At 38.1% G+C, this 22,297-nt stretch overlaps 2 protein-coding genes across 2 annotated transcripts in view; both read right to left on the reverse strand.

Annotated features, from left to right (window-relative positions):
• LOC108701341 (lymphocyte antigen 75-like) overlaps positions 1-6,050 on the reverse strand; it is a 37,792-nt gene extending 31,742 nt beyond the window's left edge. The window contains exons 1-2 of the mRNA XM_041576134.1: positions 5,943-6,050; positions 3,177-3,548 (exon numbers count right to left, since the gene is read on the reverse strand). Coding sequence (XP_041432068.1) covers positions 3,177-3,548; positions 5,943-6,021 — 451 coding nt within the window. The 5' untranslated portion in view covers positions 6,022-6,050. The remainder of the gene's footprint in view (positions 1-3,176; positions 3,549-5,942) is intronic.
• A 10,089-nt stretch (positions 6,051-16,139) lies between these two features.
• LOC108701843 (lymphocyte antigen 75) overlaps positions 16,140-22,297 on the reverse strand; it is a 38,283-nt gene continuing 32,125 nt past the window's right edge. The window contains exons 29-33 of the mRNA XM_041576282.1: positions 21,106-21,228; positions 19,102-19,296; positions 18,784-19,007; positions 18,392-18,566; positions 16,140-16,486 (exon numbers count right to left, since the gene is read on the reverse strand). Coding sequence (XP_041432216.1) covers positions 16,323-16,486; positions 18,392-18,566; positions 18,784-19,007; positions 19,102-19,296; positions 21,106-21,228 — 881 coding nt within the window. The 3' untranslated portion in view covers positions 16,140-16,322. The remainder of the gene's footprint in view (positions 16,487-18,391; positions 18,567-18,783; positions 19,008-19,101; positions 19,297-21,105; positions 21,229-22,297) is intronic.

Raw genomic sequence — 22,297 nt, forward strand, 5'->3', positions numbered from 1 at the left:
TATATAAAACTATTAAAGGTTTGGCTTCAGATGAATCAGATGTAAAATTGCAATTACTTTATGATGGGGTAAAACTTTTTTTTAAAAAGTGATAATGTGATATATTTTTATAGGACATTATATATAATTACAGTAGGTATACTGAACCTGGGAAAATCTGGATGCTGCAGAACAATCAACCATGACTTCTACCTTTTATGGAAAGAAATACCGGACTTCTCTTATGTTGTTTTTTTCCTATTAACAATACTGACACCAAGCATAATCATCTGCCAGAAAGGTTAAATGTTAGACAGGCACAACCCTACACCCTATTTTTTTCATTACTGCCTTCCTTAACAGAGGGTTTCAGAAAATAGTGTTTGTGAGGTGACACTTTGTATTTGCTTTTCATTTGCTGCTCACAGTGCTGCCATTTCAATTGTCTCTATAAGCAGGCCCATCCAGTGTCAGACTGGGGGCCCACCGGGGCTGCTGTGCAGGGCCGCCCTCCGGACCCCTATGGTGCGCTGACGATCGTGTGCAAGCCACTGCGTGTGTGCACACCAATCCCCCCCCAGCAGCCGAGTGTGGGCACGTAAGCGTCGGCGTGCATGCACACTTCGTTTTACAGGTGGCACAGCAGAAAGCAGCATGCTAATCTTGGATCTGGGTTGGTGGGGCCCACAAGGGCCAGGGTTTTTTCCCCTGTTTTTTTCCCCTGTCCTGCCGGCCCAGTCCGACCCTGGGCCCTTCAGAAACCTTGAGGCCCCATACAAGTTAATTGCCTGCCCCCCTTTCATATGAACACAAGTGGGTAGTACCAATATTTTTAGCCCCTTGAATGTGCTCCATGCAATGTAGAAATTCAGATGCCACACACTCTGGCAATCTTGCTAAATATTTCAAATTTATTGAGCTCTCCACACAACGTTACAAAATATATTTACTAAACTATCACCACTAGGGGTCAATGCAAGTCGCTATATATCCAAATTACATAAAGAACAAGACATCACTATCTCAGAAAAAGCATGAATAGTTCAAATGTTCATTGATTCCCTTCGGGCCATGGTGTTTAACCTATCAATCCACATTGTTTCTTTCGGAAGTAATATACGATTGTAGTCATCTCCTCTAGGGGGTATATTCACCTCCTGTAGGACAAACCCTGTATGGCCCTGTAGCCAAAAGTGCCTACTTACTGGGGTAACGTACATCTGTTTTTCTATATCACAATTGGTAATTGTCCTTTTGTGTTCCCCAATACTGGTTCTAGCCTCTCGCTTTGTTTTACCAACAATGTGGATTGAACACCATGGCCCTGATGGGACTCAATGAACGTTTTGAACTATTCGTGCTTTTTCTGAGATGATCTTATTCTTTATGTAATTTGGATATATAGTGACTTGCATTGATCCCTAGTGGTGATATTTCAGTAAACATATTTTGTTTTTATTTTATTTTAATTTAACAGTTATAAGAAAAGTCTTGCTAATGCATTGATATATATGGACATTTCACCTTTATTATTGCTGTTTGGAATAAGCACTTCTCGTCACTATACAGGTATTATAATATTATATTATTACACAATGTACCACGGTTTTTTATTGCTCGTTTGTATATGCACATTGTGATGTCACTTAATTGGAGGGGAGGAGTATTCCTCCTCTGCACCTTTATTACACTTTTGTACGTTGTGTGGAGAGCTCAATACATTTCAGATATTTAGCAAGATTACAAGAGTGTGTGCCATCTGATTTTTTATATTACATTTATCACTGGAACTGAGGTTTGCAGCAAGGTTTCCAACCTGCCCCTGTCACACTGCTCTGCCTTGTCATGGCTTGATGCAAAAGTAAAGGTTTTCTTAAGTTACGTAAATTGTCTATTGGGCCCATAGATCTTACCCATTACCTAGTCAATAGTAGTTTGTATAAATAGCAAACAATCATGAATTCATTGTTGGATTAATAACCCAGTCTTTTCTTTGGGGGTCAGTTTAATTTACTTTGTTTTTTTTTTTAATTCATTGGTAGTTTTGCAACATGCAAACATGCTGGGTACAGCTTATCAATTTTTGCACATTAACGTTGCCTCAATGTTGTCACCTTAATGCACAGCTTTTTGTGTTTCTTAAATGCAGGGTAAATAGTTGTGCCTTTCTGTGAATGTTGCACTGCCTTTTTTTTTAAAAAGCACATTTTGATTTGCTCAGAATGTTGTTCCCAATTTTGTATTTTGTTCTTCAGAAATGAGTCATCATATTTAATAAAGCAATAAGAGCCATTTCAGCAAAGCCTACTCCTTATAGTAATGGCACATGTCCAGAGTTACAACACAGAATTTCATAACCCATTTCCAACGAAGACCAGCTGTGCTGGGGGGGAGCACCATGTGCAGACTCAGTGTCTCTATCTGAAACCCATAGTCTACAACACTATGGGGCAACTTTACTAAGTGGTGAAAATTCACTAGCGACGGCTTTTCCAGGTGACAATTAGTTCAGACAACGCTAATTCACTAACATGCGAAGTTGCGTCCAGGGCGCCGAACACTGGCGAAGTTGCACTAGCGTTAATTCGGCAAGTAGAGTGAAGTTGCGCTAGCGTTGGCTAATTTGCATATGGCGGGAAGTTATGGTGAATGGACATATATGTTGCAGCCAATACATTACACTACACAAGCCTGGGAAGCTTAATAAAATAAAATAAAGTTGTTATATTGCCCTACACATGAGCCCATTGTTTAGTTTATGTGCCATATGTTAGGAAATGTAGGAGGGAAGCCGGTTAACCCCAAAAAAATTTACGCTCTTTTTCAGCCTATCACCCTGAAAAAAGGAAAAGACGACAGTGTTTTTTAGGACTTTTTAAGGCAAGTCTGGCACAAGAGGTAAAGTTCAGTAAAATCCACATTTTAGTGAATTACGCCTGTGCCCGTTAGTAAATCGGGAAGTACCAAAATGACGTCACGCTGACGAATTTTCGCCAGCGCTAGTCACTTCGCCCCTATGACCTTTAAATCACATTACTTTTGAATTTTAAGCAAAGGAACCAATAATTAATATGAGAGTTTTGGATATAATAAAGAAGAGAACAGTGCTATGAATCAATTCTGTATACAAACAGTAAAGGGAATTAACAAATAAATTGAAGGCCCAGAGGATATACAACAAAATGTAAAATACGTACCGTAATATAACTGATGACACACATTTTCTAAAGTGTTATCTCTTCTCCACAAATCACTGGACAAGAAGCTTGCAGTCACCGTTCCACCCTTTTCTGTCAGTCTGTATTCTGACGCCCCATATATAGACCCATCATGGCATCTCCACCACAGCATTAAGTGTGAGTTGCATGGAACCATTTTTAAAGGATCCTGTGGACTTGTGAGGTCAATTCCAAGGCACATCTGGGAGCGCAAGTGGAAGAGTCGATGGTTGGAGACCCACTTCCATAACGAGGCCTTATTTTCTGCAGAACAGCTGGCCATTGTGATTCGATTATTGTCATACTGGAGGCATTTGTTTTGTTGTTCATGGCGTATGGTGAACAAACTTGCTATAAAGAAGAGAAAATGATTTGCCAAATACAATACATTTTACCACGGTTTACTAAATTAATTCACCAGAAAATGTTCACCTGGAAAAATGTCAAATAAAAATCTGACTGCTCTTCCACCTGCCCATGCACCACAGGGTATTATGGGAAGATTACTAGGAAGGAGTAGAAAGCGAGCTGGATTTTAAAGTGGATAACAAAGGAGCCACGATTAATTGATTTTGAAGCATCTAAGGTGTTTGTATAGCCAAATATGACACTTTGCTCCATTGATATTGATTTAGAGAGCAGTAAAGTTGGAAAATTATATTGGTTACATTTGACTATAAATAAGTTAGTGGCAATGGGTCTGAGTTCTTTGCTTCTAGGCGGCTAAAGATAATCTTATTGCACTTCAAAAGTGTCTTTAAATTAAGCAATGGTTTAGCAGTAACACAAAAATCACACTCCTGAGCATACCTCTACATGTATGGATCATAACTCTTAGTTGCTGCCAAGTTGATTAAGGGGCAGGGACATGGCCGCGGGACCATGGTATTGGTTGGGGTTGGTTAACTTTACTGGTTACTAGGAACAGGGCCAGATTTCTGTCCGCGGTTCCGATAACGTCTCGTCGCCTCATGGGCACAAGAACCCCCCGTGCACGCCCGCGCCACAGGACTGGGGAACTCTGCTTTCCCAATGTGGCTGGGCGGCATGCCGCCCCTAAAATATGCTTGGCCTAGGCCTGGGCCTTTGTGGCCTTGCCACAAATCCTGGCCTGACTAGGTCTTGCTCCCTGCTTTGCAGCTTGTTAGGATTTTGGGTAATGTAGTTAGTACATTACCCTGAGATAATAGGAGAAGGTAAGCAAAAGCTTTTTCAAGAGTGGAAAGCAATATAGAGGAGGAAAAGATATTTAGAGAGTATATGGCATAATGTGGCAGAAAGTTAGAGAGTGGATGGCAGAGTAAAGCAGAGGAAGAGATCTAGAGTAAAGAGCAGGATAGTGAGATATGTGAGAAAAAATACAGCGGAAGCACCTTGTTGCAGCAAAAAGTGTCAGTTTTTGCTGCAAAAAGGTGCTGCAGGGGTATTTTTTCTTGCATGTCTATGTAACCTCTAGCAAGGGTTTCTGGACTGCTTTGCACACAAGGTTATACAAGGTCGCTGAAGCACACACAATTTCTACTACTTTGGGTAGTGAGATATGTGTCAGGATTTACTGGGTTTTAAACTCTGTACAGAATTACTCTGCTTCTGTACAATTCATTAGAGTGAAAAATAGGGAAAGGCATCGTAGGTAATATATATACGTTTATATTAGGGATGCACCGAATCCAGGATTCGGTTCGGGATTCGGCCAGGATTCGGGCTTTTTCAGCAGGATTCGGATTCGGCCGAATCCTTCTGCCCAGCCGAACCGAATCCGAATCCTAATTTGCATATGCAAATTAGGGGCGGGAGGGAAAACAAGCGACTTTTTGTCAGAAAACAAGGAAGTAAAAAATGTTTTCCCCTTCCCACCCCTAATTAACATATGCAAATTAGGGTTCGGATTCGGTTCGGTATTCGGCCGAATCTTTCAAGAAGGATTCGGGGTTTGGCCGAATCCAAAATAGTGGATTCGGTGCATCCCTAGTTTTTATAGTTATAGAGTGGAAGGTTGGTTATCGTAAATATAGTAAATTTACGTATAAGTAAAGAAGAGTATGGTAGAATAGCAAAATCTGATTGAAAGTAAAAAATTATAGTAAGTTTGGTTATTTAATTATAAGACCCATTACTGTGTAAGACATATAAAGCTGGTTAGAGAGAGGTCTGTGTGGTTTCCTTACAAAAACACAATATCCCACCATATCTGTATAGTAGCGCATGGTAGGTGAGATTGGCAGGAAAGTAAAGTTGAGTAAGTAAAGGTGTTTAGGAACTTTACAACAGGGTATGTTCAGGTAATGTATGTAAGACTGTTAAATTAAAAGTATATTAGGTAAATAAAGCTGCAAGTATGGAAACAAAAGGGAGTAAGGTTGACAACATTAACTGAATGGAAGAAAATAAAATGGGCCTATATATATATATATATATATATATATATATATATATATATATATATATATATATATATAGGTAAAGAAAGGTTATTAAAAATAATTGAATGGAATACAATGCAGAACATCAAATGGAATAAAATATAAAGGAAATGAAAGGTCAGTACACAATACTAAAGCTCATTATAGACAGCTGGTAGCCAACTAGGGTAGGTTATGTTGAAGATGGAGGGGACAAATAAGATTTCAGCTTTACTAAAAATTGAGCTTACGTTCAAGTTATATTATCATTCATTAATGCTATTATATTATTAAGATATTTAGAGATGTTTAATAACCATAAATTACCATTCAAGTTCCTTACCATCCTTGTGCTCCTGTCTATAGGGATCTGCTGCAGAACAGGCAGCTCTTAAGAGCAGAAATAGTAGCAGGACCTTCATTACGGTCTTCTTGGTATAATTTAATGAAAAATATGTGAATGTGATGAGCTTTTACATTTTGGGATGGGAGTGTTCAGTGACATCTTCCCACAATAATATCCAGTCACTATTTCAAAGTGCTACAATTGCACAAGATTTTCAGCATCCCATTGCACAATCATTCATGCTATCATCTGCAAACCTTCCTGGTAATTCGTTATATTTCTTCCAAAATGGAAAGGGTTATAGCTATGTGACCTGTCTCTTAAAGAGTACTACAATATAGATGGAATTACTCCATCACTGTTGTCAAGTTCCCAAACCTTTTCAGAATATCATCATTTTGTTGCAATCTTCTCATGCTTAGACGTTTGCAGGATTTTAAGTTGTATTTTAAGTTGCCCTAATGCAAATGACAGACAACTTAGGGGCAAGTAGAGGGCTAGTGAGGGGCACCCATGTGCCACCCCATCCGCCTCTCTTTGATCCAGTGATAACTAACATTGTTCGTGCTGGATTTAAAGGCTGTGCTGTAGACCTGCTGATATTTGTACAGAGTCAAAGCTTTCCCAAGTGAGGCATGTGTCTGCATTTAATCTTTAATATCTCTTATATGCAGATAACATTCATATATATTTAGACATACCTTTACTAACCACTGACACTCTGACCCAGATCACTAATTACCTCTTAGCTATCTTCTCCTGAATAAACCAATACTGCCTTAAACTCATCGCAGCTAAAATAGAGCTCACGGTCTTCCTGTCCAAACCTGGCCCTTTTAATTTGCCATGCTAGGCAGCGGTGGCACATGTTTTTACCAATTTGTCATGGATACAGTACTTCCAGCCGCACATGACTTTAGGTGTGAGCTATCAGGGGTCACTAACTCAGCCTCTCATCACCTTGCACATAGGTTAGACTAGCATAACAGCACCCAAAACACCAACCAACACCCACAAAACTCAGTCGCTGCCACCATCTATCATTCACAGGCGACAGAAACCTAATGTGACTATTTCCCTGTTCTTCCAGGTATTAACTCACACTACACCAATGCATTAAACACTCTCTCTCACTATAGTCAGGGTAAGTTCCTACTGATTCAACCAGTACTCCAGCAAACCAAGGGTTAATCAGCCTACACACAGACTAGCGTTTCTATTCATCATGCAGAGGGTTAAGGCTCACAGGTATACACTTTCAGTCTAGGTTCGTTTAGAGCACCAAAGACAAACTTATAAAATAATCTCTTTAATATTAAAAAAGCTATAACAGTTCAATTAACAAAAAGATGTTACAAAAAGAGACATATATTCAATAATACAAATACAAACAGTTTATAAAATAAAAGGGAAAACTTGGAAAACCTATACTTACATTCGGAGGTATAGAATTCCTTGGCATTATCTTTGTTCAATCCCTTTTATTCCCTAATTATATTAATGTTTCTGTCAAAAGCTGCTGCTTTTTTCCTATGAAATATTGTAATGATACTGTACATCCATTTTTTTACAAGTAAAATACTAATCCATGCCGGTATCCGATCCCATTTAGTCTGGGTTCCACATCTTAGTTGGCTAACAGTGCCTGCCTTTCTCTCTGTCCAAGTGACTGCTTCCAAACTGGGTTGGGGGTGGGCTGGGCTAGTTAGGTATTATGGTATTTCTCTGTAAACGCTATAAGCAATCTTAGGGGCTGTTCCTGCTTAATTGCTATTATTATAAACTATTAACCAACTGAGCTCCCAAAAATGACTTTATGTCAGATGCAGAAGTTGCAAATGCACCCAGACTGGGCTTAAGTTATCTTGTGTGCAGGGGCTTTTCAGGCTTTAATGTTGCCTGAGGCATCGCCAGGCGAATATTCGCTCAGACAACGATAATTTACTAAAATGCGAAGTTGCGTCCAGGGAGCCGAACGCTGGCGAATTTTCACTAGCGTTACATCAGCAATCAAAGAGAAAATGCACTAGCGTTCAATTATGCCTAGTGCAACTTTTTTCGAGGTCTTCTGCTAATTTGCATACAGCAGGAAATTATAACGTTTAATGGACGTATATGTTTCAGCAAATACATTACATTACACAAGTCCAGGGAACCTTAATAAAGAAAATATAGTTGTTATAATGCCCTACACATGAGCCCACGGTATAGTTTGTGTTCCATATGTTAGAAAATGTATGGGGGAACCCGGTTACCCAAAAAACATTTTTAAGGACTTTTGTAGGCTATCACTGTGAAAAAAGGAAATGACACCAGCGTATTTTGGGACTTAGAAAATTTTTCCACTAAAAATTGAGGAAGTCCTATGCACTCCATTGCACTTTGCCTGGTCTGAGCTGGCGGAGGCAAGTCTGGTGAAAGAGGTAACATTCCGTAAAATCTGCATCTTAGTGATTTTGTGGAGTTACATCCATTCGCCAGAGTGAAAATTCAAGTGCAAAGCAACGCTAGCGTCTATCTGTTCGCTAGCGAAGTGATGCCTGTGCCCGTTAGTGAAGTAACGAAATTACGTCACGCTGGCGAATCATCGCCAGCGTTACTCACTTTGCCCTTTAATAAATGTGCCCCTATGGGTTTCAGATAGGGGCAGCTGAGTAGGCACAGAATGTGCACCCTCAGCACAACTACTCTTCTTTAGAAATTTGTAATGAAATGCTGTGTTGTGACTCTACTATAATGGGTAGACTTTCCTGGAATTTCTTTTACTACTTTATTACATATAATAACACATTTCTGAAACACAAGTGCAAAATGCAAAAATGGGAACAGAATTGTGTACACATTTAAATGTGCTTGTTCAAAAAAGGAAGTAGAACATTTACAAGACACAATTGTCTGTCCTGCATTCTAGGAGCATAACGAGCTGTGCCTTGGGGTGAAACCAGTGAGGCAATGTGTAAATTGCATAAATGTGCACTTTGCATGTTGCCTTATATTTAATAAATTAGATCACATTAATGTTGGATTTTAAGCAAAGTAACTCCCATAAAGTAAGGGGAAATAAAGGGTGGTTTACATTTAATTTAGCTTTTAGTATAGCTTTTAAAGAATGGTCAATGCTAAGAAGCTTTTCATTTGGTCTTCATTATTTTTTTTTTATTTGCAGGTCGACTTGCTTTTAAACATGAATGAAATAAAATTTAGATTTTTTACTTCTGAAAAGGTTCTCAGTGTGCACCTCATCTTTTGGAATTTTATATATATCTATCTATATATATTTATATATATATATATATACTGTATATATATACTGTATATATATATATATATATATATATATATATATATATATATATATATATATAGCCGTTGTATAATATAATTTATATGTTATAAAATGTTGGTATTACTTCATTGCTTTCTTACATATTATTTACAACAGCAAGTTCCCAGATCCTTTCAGAATGTTCTCCTTACTTTGGAATATTTTCATGCTTAGAGGCAACACTGGTTGGATTTATTTGGCCCATCAATTGTCTTATAATTTGCCCTAATGCAGTGGTTTCCAGTATGTGGGACAGGCACCTTTGGCCTTGGAGCAGTAGCAGCAGAACTCAACCAAAAGGCCAATTTAAGTGATAATTGGGGAGAATGGCAATTTGATGTCCTACGTATACCTGAAAGCTTAAATGAAAGCTGCCAAGGCAATGTTTTGCCAATAGATAGCCACAATAGAATACTTTACCATACCTGAGTAAACTGCTCTAGACACTGTCTCTGTTTGTTTAGGATAGCAGCTGCAGTATTAGCTTGATGTGACATCACTTCCTGTCTGAGTCCCTCCCTACTCGCTCATAGCTCTGAGCTCAGATTACAGCAGGAAGTGGAGGAGGGAGGGGGAAAGAGGAGCAAACTGAGCATGCTCAAGCCCTAGAGGTTTAAGCTGAAAACAGGAAGTCTGATACAGAAGCCCATGTGTACACCATAGAAGGAAAGAAATGTGGCGTTTCTTTTGACAGAGGACCTGACAGTATATGGATAATCTTGCTTTATTTATATTTCACAATATGGGGTACATAATTATGATTATGTAAAAATAAATGGTCAAATAAGCAGAACTTCAGATGCTTTGCAACTAAGCTCAGTTTAGAAAGCTAGTATATATATATGCATGTGTTGTGACTCACCTAGAAGTTTCAAATGTTCTGATATATTTAAGTGTCTGGAATTATGAAGAAAGGGGAAGAGGAGCCCACAATAAAGGCTAAAAGTTCATGTTCTAGTTTCAGAGGGTTGAAGACTGCAAGTGCTTTACCAAAGGTCACATTAATTAGAGAAGTAGCAAGTGACTAATTTCTGAGATTTCCCAGTTGATAATACTAGACATGCTTTGCAATAAAATAATATTACATAGAGATACGAGGGTTTCAACTGGGGGTCATCATGAACTATGTAATGCCTATAGCACCATTACATGTAAAGTCCTGATGCTACTCTTTCTTGTTTATCTGCTGGCTACTGTGGTGGATTGTATAAATATCTAATAGCAACAATGTCATTAGGACACGAAATTAAAGGACACAAATGCATTAAGCAGAAAACACAAAATACACAACACTGTTCCATTGCATACAGAATGTTAATATTGAGGCCAAAGTTTTTTTTAGATCATAAGTGGTAGTATCATTTTCAACAAGATTTACCTCTGAACTCGGAGCAGCTACCCAATAGTTTTATGACAACTACCAAAATGAAAATGGGACCATCTTAGCAAACTAGTGGATACTTGACAACTTAGTTTACTACTTTTATGTCTTGGGCCATGGGTGAACTGGTTGTATAAAATCTAGAGGTGTTACAACACCACCATCATTTTGGTCTTCATTAGTCCATAAAACCTTCCCAGTTAATTGGCTAAAAATACAAATACACGTGGTTTACCAGGCGAGACATCTAAACCCATTCCTAAATAGAGCTGCCCTGTAAGATGTCTAAAACATTATCTTACTTCAAAATAATAAAAAATTCTGCACTTCTTCACCATCATTTCTCTCAGAAGGGCAAATGGCAAATATGAGTCCAGTGGATAAGAAAATAATACAGAACAATTTACTGTTCTTATTATTAAAAAAATGTTCTATGCCACTACCTGTTGTCACTGAAACACAGACTGAACAACAAAGCTTGTGGAAAATAAGATGGACCAGAGGTAACATTAAACATTTAGTGTGTTAAGTCCACTACACCAAATGCAACCCAGTTGACATCACATGTAATTTTTCCACACAAGTCTAACTGTACGATCACAGTCTGCTAGCCTTGCCATAGCCCCTACCCTCTAGCTAGTCCTCTGTCCAGAGCATTCCCCAAGGATGAGCCAGAGCTCTTTGCCCTGCTCTCTGATTGCTCTTCTCTCAGTTCACCCCTTGGTGGTCCCTTGGTGGTCCATACTACAGGTTTCCATAGGATGACAGCCTACTAGCCTGGGCATAGCCCCCACCCTCTGGCGCTTTGTCTGTCCTGCCACATTCCTCTATTAAAAAAGAGGTAACTTCTAAACCATACTATTGTGCAGCTTCACACTCTTTTTTTTAGCCCACTACCAAACCATTGCTTGACCTCAAAGTGCTAGCTGTGCCTCTTGACCCAAAAACTTCTTAATGCCATTCTGTAAATTGTCATTGAAAATATCCACTTTATCCTACACATACAATCCTTCGGCAATCACCCAATAATCTATATCACTTAACTTCCCTGCATACAGTTAATAACAAACAACTTATTTCATCCAGCTGAAACAACTCAAATACTTCCCCCTTTAAATCTTAATTTTTGTGGCCTGATATACTGATTGAAACAAGTGGAATTTCTTCCCAAGTTTCTTTATTTGCTCCTCTCGTTTGGCTACAGGATTGAGTACTCAGTTCATTACTATCCCAACCAACCAATGTAAACTGGTATCTGGATAAGGCCGTACTATCCTTATGCCTTAAAAATGGGCCACGTCTGTTCCTTTTACTGCTACATATATATATATGCAATGTATAACCTTACATTGGCAATTTTCAGCTTGTTGTTTTTGTATAATTATACAGTTAACTTTGTCTAACTCATTTTTGACATTCTAATTAAGCATAAGACTCTGTTTTCTAAATTCTAATGTCCGTCCTTTGTGATTTCCTTATTCCAAAGGTCCCTTTAAATGCTAATGTTAAAGCTGACCAGAATAATTTTCTTTGTACTCCAAATCTACCTGTAATTTGGCATCAAATGAACTGCCCAAAGTATTTCTAGTGAGACCTTCCTCCTTAGCTATTATGAACTGTACAATTGCTACTTCCTCGTCTGTTTTTTCCTTTCCTTAAACAACAACCATTGCTTCCAAGCTCTTTGATATACCATACTTGCCATATTTTATTGGAAATTGAGCTCCTTAACAGTTGCATGACCTTTGAATTCCCAAATGCACAACTGTATTGAATTTTAAATCATTTAATAAATCAGCAAGGGTTTACCCTGCTAGCAGTATCTGTGTGCCAGTGAATTTCTTCTGATCCGTCTTTTCATATGGTGCCAGAATGAAAAAAAACTGTAACATCAAACCTGGACAATGAGTCTAAAAATGGTGTTGTTTTCTAAATAGATCCAAGGCACAAAATGTCTCAATGTCCTTAATATATGTAAAATGTATAAATAAAATGTATAATGAAGCAATTGAATGTTGATTGTGGAACTGTCCATACCAGGGATGACTTTGACGTAGTTGGCCATCTTAAATATATTGCAATATATGGACAAACAATCCCTGTTTTGTTTAAATGGTAAGGTATTTTTAGTAGCTCAAGGCACAAAATGTCTCAATGCCCTTAATATATTTATAATGGGTCGAGTGCAGAGGACCTCTTGTATTTGTCTGTATGAATTGTGTGGTCACAGCCTCATTTCACATTTTTAACACTTTTAAATTAATTTGATGGCTAGCATCTTCTCTGTTTTCTTATGTTTTGCCTGGAAGACCTGAAATGAGAGATACAGAGGTCTTATGACTGTTTGAAAATGCTAATAAATGGTCTGATCTTCTATAGAGAAAGTAACACACTTGTCAGAAACATCCACTGGCAAGCCATCTATGGAACTGAAAGTCATCAATAGAGATCTGCAGACAACTGAAAGAAAATTAACAAGGATGTGAAGTTTATTCCTATACAATTCCTACTGAAGGTACTTATATTAAATGCCACAATTAATTGCTTCAGAACATTTTACATAACTTTCCTTAAAATACCAAAGCACAAGCCAATGTGAACCTTCTGATAAGGAAGTACCACTGTGTTTAAAAAGTGGTATACGGGCAGCATGCTGGGACTGAGAAGACTCTGATATGCTTATTATATTGCTCCATGCATAATCATGCCAAAATACATCAGTCACAGTTTGTATATGTTAAAATATTGAATATAATAACAATTTAACTTTTGCTGAGCATAGTCGCTCCTGATATGCACATGGACCTTCAAACCCTGCTCTCTCTGCCAACACCAGCAAGAACGAAGGAATTTAGAGGAGCCCGAGGAGGCTACAAAGAAAAAATAGTTCTGTTGTAAAGTTCTTTAAATATTGTTCTTATCTTTCAGTTACATAATTATCCCATATTATTTAACCAGTTGTCTAACTACAGAAGGGGCAGCAGATGCAACTGAACCTAGCACTGCCCCACCATGGGGCCCACCAGATATACTTGATGAATAATAAAATATTCTGTCCATACTTATACTGAATTCCTGTAGAACAAGCTCAGACTGTAGTACTGAGGCATTTCCACTTTCTTTACTCATATTCAATTTTTCTGACAGAGACTCAGATATTAAATCTGTATATTCATTGCCTGACTCTTCTGGTGAGTATTCGGTCTTTAATACATTTATACTGCTATGAGTATGGCTAGGGACCTAAAACGGGACCAAAACGTTTTTTTCTGTTAAAATAAAAACCTTTTTTTCTCCATAAGTCCTGTGTGTGCTAGCTTTTTTTGAGCCATTGTAAATACTAATACATATCTCTGCACCCAGGCACCTTATACCAGTATACGTGCTGTGCCGGCATTTCTAATTATATATATATATATACTGTATATATATATATATTAGGGATGCACCGAATCCACTATTTTGGATTTGGCCGAACCCCCGAATCCTTTGCGAAAGGTTCGGCCGAATACCGAATCGAACCAGAATTCTAATTTGCATATGCAAATTAGGGGTGGGAAGTGGAAAACTATTTACTTCCTTGTTTTGTGACAAAAAGTCATGCGATTTCAAATTCGGATTCGGATTGGCAGGGCAGAAGGATTCGGCTGAATCCGAATCCTACTGAAAAAGGCCGAATCCTGGCCGAATCCCGAACCGAATCCTGGATTCGGTGCATCCCTAATATATATATAGTCACGTAGTTTGGATGCACACATAGCAGCAAAATGCAAACCAGTGATTTATTATATACTGTACGTGTAATTCATCTTAATCTGGTCATCTAAAACATTCTGTAAAGATAAATATTTATTAAAGATCAGTTGTAAGGTCTGATTGGCAAGAGGATATACTGTAATTCTCAACTACACAGCTATTCTAGTTTCCTTGGATCGATCAAATGACACTTTTCTGAGTGGATTTTCTTGCTTCAGCACCAATTGCTCAACAAGCAATTGATCTTTTCTAGGTTTTTATGATTTGATTTTTCTTTTATAGATATACTTACTTTCCCCTCTCCAGTAGTTCAGTACTTCTTACTCTATACGCGCATCTGGATATTCCACTACAAACACTGTACCACACTACTTTTAATTTCCTCCTGTCAAATATTTTACGTCTGGAAAAACCAAAGCTGGGCCAAGGAGCGTGGTCACCCAAAGCAAAGTGGAAATCTAACCTTGCCTGGCTGCAATGTTGTCTCCAATTTCTTCTCAGCTATGGGCGCAAAAAAATTATTTTGTGCACATTTTTAAAAACTGTGTGCACAGCTCAGAATTAATGCAAAATTTTGTGTTTTCATACAAAATTCTTTGTGTGCACCACAATTGGAGCTGGCCTCATAATTTGTTAGCGTGTGCACAAGTGCACAGTTTAGAGGGAACATCGTCTGGCTAGATTATAAAAAGGGGGTCCAGATGATGATGAATTCACAGGGTTCAAAAGCATATAGGGCATATATATTATCTGTGTACTTTCTATTACAATATGCCTTTGACTTCCTGCGGGGGTTGCAGGGAGGACTTGTTTAGCACCAGCTCAAGGGTGGAAAATTGAAGGATCTGTATGGCTGTGATTGTGGACATGCTACAGTATGTTCTGAATTTATAATTGGCAATGTAGGTACAGGTAGTGTATCCAACCGACCACCAGCTCCGTAGGGAAAAATGGCACAATTAGTGCACATACATGCTTACACACACACAATGACATCACTACTGGTCAACTGTGGGCACACACAAGGAATGCTCACTGTTTGCTGGGGGGCATGATTTTAAATGCACCGCAGACTTTGAATGCTAAGAGACAGTGTAGGACTAACATACAGTATAATGAAGGGCCTTGATGTGAGCTTACATATTTTGGGCAAAGTGTGGTACTTTTGTAAAAAATATTTTTAAACTAAAACTGTGCATTGACACTCTTTCTCCTTTTTGTTTGCAATGGATGGGAATGCCAGGCTACTTCCACACCCCACTTGTAAAGGCCTTTCAGCAAGCTCTGCAATGCACCAAATGATTAGAGAAGTGCACTTTATATTCTTACTTATAATCACCACCAGGAAAGCTCTAGTGATCCTCAAAACCTGTGAGAAATGTATTTAAATTAGTGGTTTGTAGGTAGGCATTTCCATCATTTACTCATGGAGAGTCACTTTCTGCATGATTGGCAAAACCATGAGGTGCAGATTCACAGTGTAGTTTTTGGATTTTGGGATGCAATGGCACCTAACTGCTATACCACTCTATATTATGTTGTATTTCTGAGATTAAAGGGCAAGTTCTCCTTTTCAAGTTTGCACATTTACATTTGTTGTTGGGTTTTTGTATTGCCTGGGCTACATTATAATTATTTTTTGCCTTTTCGCCTAGGGCCTTGTTCAATTGATGGTGTGATTTTTGTTCCAGCTGAGGAACTGTGAAATACATTGACAAGAATTCAAGGGCTTACTATCTCCTTTATTGATGTTTTTGGGTTATCAAACACAGTAGAGTTTGTTTTTACAGGTAATTATAATTTATTTGAGCAATATCAACACCATGCACATATACAAAGACCAAATTTAAGCACTATATAGGATATATATATATATATACACACACACATATGCAGTACAATGTAAAACCAGAATCTACAAGCATGGTTCCATGTCATCCTCCATGTGCCGCTGATAGTAGACTGTAGGGGAGAAGCGAGATATTTTCTCTTTGTAGTGAAATAAAATCAGTCCCAAGAGGAAGAAGAGGATCATAATAAAAACTGTTAATCCAATGGCCACTCTTACTTTTAATGATGCTGCAAGATGGAGAAAATAATGACATTAAACATTTATTTCATGTACCTATTAAATGGAGTGCTTTTTATACAGATCACATGATATTTTATTACATATTATATTTTATTATAAAGCACTGTTAATTGCTTTCCTTTTATATGTACTTCATCGCCTGTAATGGGGCAGTAATCAGTTCTGTATAAACTGTCCCCTGCCTTCTCCAAGTTCTGTCAGGCTTTCAGGTAAGGCCAAGGGCACATAAAGCATATCTAACGTTTCTCTCTGCAAATTTTAAACAGGTGGATAGTAGAGTATCAACTCTAATGAGCGGCTTCGTGAATCTGCACTGAAAATGACAGCTTCTACCTGTTTTAGCAGGTTCATTTTACAGAGGCTTGTCAGTGAACTTGTAATTACATTAACTACTATACAGTTTCCTCCTCCCACACATGGTAGGTATAGTAAATATAGCTGTATCTCTCATTTACAGTAACATTATTTTCTGTAGAATGATAATCACAGTAAAGGAATTCACTAAAGGGCCACACAGAACCCAAACATTAAAATATTTTATCAAATAGACCTTTAGATGAAGTTAGAAATATATGGTCCTGCCTGGACGACCAACTTAATAGCTTAATGTACTGGAGGTTAGTGAGAGTGGACAGGCAAAGAAGGGATATGACTTGACCACTAAAGAGAGATGTTGAGGCATTATAGGGATGTGGCCTAAACTGGAGGGGTAGAGGGTAGATGACCTGAAAGGGAAGGCAAAAAAGGGATATTATCTTACAGCCATGATTGGACACCAATGTTTTCAAAAAGATGTGTGCTCCTAATTCTTTAGATGCACACTCCCTACTTCCATTGACAAATGCTCCTGTGGGAAAACTGCTACCTTTAAAGGTTGTTGCAACTCGCTTGTGCAAAATTTGCAACACAAGGTAGGACAAAGGCAGAGGCACCGAGTGCAACTTTTGATTAAGTGGCTTTGGAGACAAATACCTTTAATGAATGGTGTTTTTTAACTGCAGAGAACTTTGTGCAACTGCAACTGCACTTGTGGTGAGTAAATTACCCCTGTGGTGTCTGATTTACAGAGAGAGGATGGGGCCTGGTGGGGATACAGAAGGAGTTGGTAGTGGACCAGGATTCATGTTACATGTAGCAGAGGTGTAAAGACTCTTGGGGATTCAATCCCTGGTCTGTGTTATAATCGGACAGTGCACTCTCCACTGGCGGCATTCAGAGTTCACACTTCGAGGCTGTCCATGCTCATTAAGGCCAGATGTCTATAATTTGGTAATTATGGTCCTATATATACAAGTTCCTTTCCGCCTCCCTTTGTGATCCTACCCCCATGCTTGTTTTGTTCCTGCTCCAGCCTAGGCTCCCTCTCTGCCCAAATCCTTGTTCTTGTTGAATTCCCGGCTGTGACTTCTGCCTGTTTCACGGACTTACGATTGATTGCTGCCTGTCTCGACCACCGCCTACTTCGTGGGTCTGCTCTTGGTTGCCCCTTACCTGATCCTCGTCTGCTGAAAGACTTTGTGTTATTTTGCCTTTTGTTCCTAATCACTGGTCAGTATTGGCTTGGCCTTATTTTTATCTTCTGTTATTACATTAAATCTATTTGCACACTATCATAGGCCTCTTCCTTTTCATCAAGCCTTGGTTACACAGCACATAGGCTCCAACCCACCAACCACACACCGGTGGTAGTTCCTGACAAGAGGTGTAATTAGATATTTAGGGTCCCTTCATCAGAAGACATAACTATAGACGCAAAATAGCAGGTAAAAGTCAGTAATATTACCCAAGTAAGGTGCAAATCTCAGTTTGCAAGTAAGTTAATGTTTTTATTGGCCGAGTAGTATTATTGTGCAGCAGTGTGCATATGTAGCTTTGGTGAGTTACAGACTTACCAACTGAAATTTTGTAGCAAATGGCACCTTCCTGTTGATCTGTGCAGTTCTTGGAATGCCAGAATCCTTTGGTGTCCAACAAAATGCAATTTTTGGCATAATTTATTTGAGCAAATTGCACATGCTCATAATCATATGTAGAATTATCAGCCCATTTGAAGTCCGTATGATTTGCCTGGTAAATATAATATAGCAATTATAACTAATTTGAAGGCAAAAAACTATGGTTTTAGTTATTTTTTTTAGCTAAACAGGACAAACAGGGAAACCAAAGCCTCTTCTTGTTGAGTCCTTGAAAAGCATATATCATATATAGTTTTTCATGATTAAAATAATAGGCAGAAAGTACTGTATGTTAAGCACAAACTCTATTGTCTACTCAAAACACTTACTCCATAGCTTGATAATCCAATCCAGAGGGAGAAGCCATCGTGCTTGATGATTCTTTCCAAAAATGTTTGCTGGTCCTCACTATGTACACTGGCCAACTGACTTCCATCTTTATTGCATTCCACAGACGCCTCATCCCACGTGAGTTTCTTTTGTATAATATGGTATGTGAGGCCTTCATACAGTATGTCTTTTGTCAGTGACTGACTGTATTGCTCTTTGGAGCCTGAAGGAACCAAATGTGTTTTGATGAATACAAAAATTAAATAAGAATAAGGTGCATTGTTTCAGAAGGGTTACTCAGGCAATGCAAAACCTACCCATTTCAATTTTACAAGCCACAATAGTGCTATGTTTAAATTCCATGACTTCATCATTACTGGACAAAGTGACAGCATGCCACAAGCCCTGCTCCAAGCTCATTGCATAGAATGTCTTATTGGAAACATCTGGCCTCCCAAATCTCCAGTTAGAATATTTGACAAAGGTCTGATCAAACCAGTGAAGGCGTTTATCTAGGAAACCAAAAATAAATGTTAAAGGCAACCAAAACAAAGACTACCCATGTTCAGCTATGGCTACTTAATGGCATTAAAAGGAGTATAAGCAGTTTCCCTGAAGGACATCTGTTTGAATATATGAACAACTAAGAATTTTAATGGAAATCTAAACCTTTCATTAAAAAGGTCCGACAATGACCCTGAGCTCACTAAAATAGTTGAACAATAAAAGAATAATTAACACAAGGCACGTCACTTTGGATATATGGAGTATAGATCACAATTGAAAGAAGTGAGGGTGGTACTGAGAAATGGATTTGTAGTTCCCTGGAAGGAAACTTCTAGTGGAAAATAGAGGTCATACATTTGGGGGTTATTTATCAATAATATATCTTAGGTTGAATTTCGAATTTATGTGATTTTTTTTTTCTCAAATTTGAATGTACTCACAACTCGAATGGGAGGTTATTTATGAAAAGATTCAAACATCTAATTTTCCATTCGATTTGAATATTCCAATGGTTCCGGCCCATATATTCGAATCGAATTGGAATCGAGTGTTTAGCCGAAAATAACCTCAAATGTCAGGAAGGCAATATTCAAATGATTTAACGGACTTCCGCCATTGACTTGTGAATTAACTCGGCAGGTTTTAGGTGGCGAATATTTAATTTTGAACCGTTTCCATGGTCGAGGTGTGATAAATCTCACCTTCAAATTTATATTCGAGTTGGTGCTAATAAATTCGAATTTGTGAGTTTTGACACACAAAAAAATTAGAAAATAATATAAATCTGCCCCTTGGAGTATGAAAAACATTGTAATTCCCTTTTTATATTTAAATATTAGTGGCAGGCTTTATATTTATGTATTTATCGAGTTGTTTATTCTTTCTTCTTATTAATTATACATTGTTTTTATCTTTTACACCATTTCAATACGCTGTAACAAGTATACTAACAAGTAAAGTTTCTTGAATCTTGAAAACCTTATGAAAGATGCAAGAGATTTCACCAATAAGAATGCTGATTACATACACTGTGCCAGTTATCTTGCTTTATCTTACATACAGTAATAATTGTGTGATGATATGATGCTGTACAACAGAAGGGACAACAAAATAGTGTTTAGTTATTCTGTCACAGAAAAACTGTACTTAAAGCTTCTAACTTCAGTTGCAGGAACAAAGAACATGGAGCCAGATTTACACAGATAGCAGATAAGCTCTGTAGCACATAATGGTGTTATCTGTTATCCACTATTTAGCCTGTGTCACATAGCCTTTTTTCAATTTCTGCCATTGCTACACAGCAGTTTCTTAAGCAAACAGATCAGTTTTACCAGTGCAGGTCAACAGCACATGATATTTTCATTACTTTAAACTACTTTTTTTGGTTTCTGTTCCTTTAAGGAATGTGAACAATAGAGGTGTTACAGGTGTAAACAATGCAGGAGTTTAAAGCCTGAATTTGATTTGTGAACAATGCAAGGACCAGTTAATCTCAGTACTGATACCTTTTAAATTTACACAAGGTAAACAGTCACAGCAGGCAGACTTTTATGTGGGGGGCACACAGGGGCCCAGTTGGACAGAATTTAAGTAAATTATGTATTAGCAATATTGTTTAGATCCCCTTTAACTTTTGGGGTCAAGTTGACGTTTAAATAGGCACACCATTTGGTACACATATATGAATTATAATAAAAGCTTCAAAAAGTAAATAAACACAATAAACAGTAAAACTGAATTTGTATATAGATATACACACACCATATCATAAATCTATTCAATATATAAATATTTACTGGAAGATGTTCCCTCACCATTTATGTCATAATACATTCCCAACCACACCCATGAAACCAGATCTTTGTAGGTCTGCAGCTGATTCATTACAAACTCATTTTCATCTTCATCTCTGATACTCAGGACAAAGGCATCCGGATCTGTGAAACAAGACATCCGGGAAACGGGTTGAAGACAGTTTAATAGTCATATGTTCATATGTTTGGGCAATTTAGAACGCCTTAATATAATTACCTAGACTAAACCATGCATTCCTCAAACCAGAAACTGTACAAAGAATACATACTGAACTAATTATTAGAGAAATATTTGGAAAAAGGATAAACTACTGATTTGGTTGGAAAAGCAGGGCTGGAAAGTGAAACACATTGGGATCTAAAGTGTCTGCATCAGGATGTCTGGTGTATAACATACAGTTAGTAGTCATATCACTTTGAAGCCACATTCAGAACAAACTAGTTTTTGTATACAGGAGGGGTAAAGCATTACACTCAAAACTAGTACAGAAGACACCACTTAGAAATATTCAAAATCCCAGCCAGGGCTGTATTTACTTTACAGGCACCCAAGGGAATATGTCTGAGGCAACAGCTTTAAGGGTGGCCCTCAGGTGCCCAAATTCTCAATTAAAAAAAATCCCCCCTGCCCAACGTTAACAGCTGCTAAATCCAAGGTAGTGATGAATGGGAGTTACCCCTATCCTAAGCTATTGGCACATGTACAAATTGCGTGAGGTTGGTCTGGGTTCTGTGCATAGGACAGTACTAGGGAATATGAGCCATCTGGGGCAGAACACACCAAAACTGTTGTGAGTACATGTAGCACAATAGGTGCTTTCTCCAAGAAGTTCTGGGTATACCCACTTTTGACACTCTCACCCAAAGAACTGAATGTGGATTTATCATACTCTTGATATATACTCCAATCGCATAGCATGTACCTTGTTTTAACTGGCTGACCCCAATGGTGTAAGCCAAAGATGAAGAATAGGATTTAAGGGTGTTTTCACAGCTGTGTGTTTATGTTTTTTTAATGGTTACAAGAACAGAAACACAACGGATTCATTTTTTGTCCGTTCATGACTCTCTATCTACCTGTCACAGGTTTTCTGAGTGTTACAGTATATGTAAATGGTAAAGACAATCTAATAATAGTAAAATAACACAATAATCTGCAATTTCCAGTGTATGAGCCTTTCACCAATATTGT

The sequence above is a fragment of the Xenopus laevis genome, chromosome 9_10L (genome assembly GCF_017654675.1).
Source record: "Xenopus laevis strain J_2021 chromosome 9_10L, Xenopus_laevis_v10.1, whole genome shotgun sequence".
NCBI lineage: Eukaryota > Metazoa > Chordata > Amphibia > Anura > Pipidae > Xenopus > Xenopus laevis.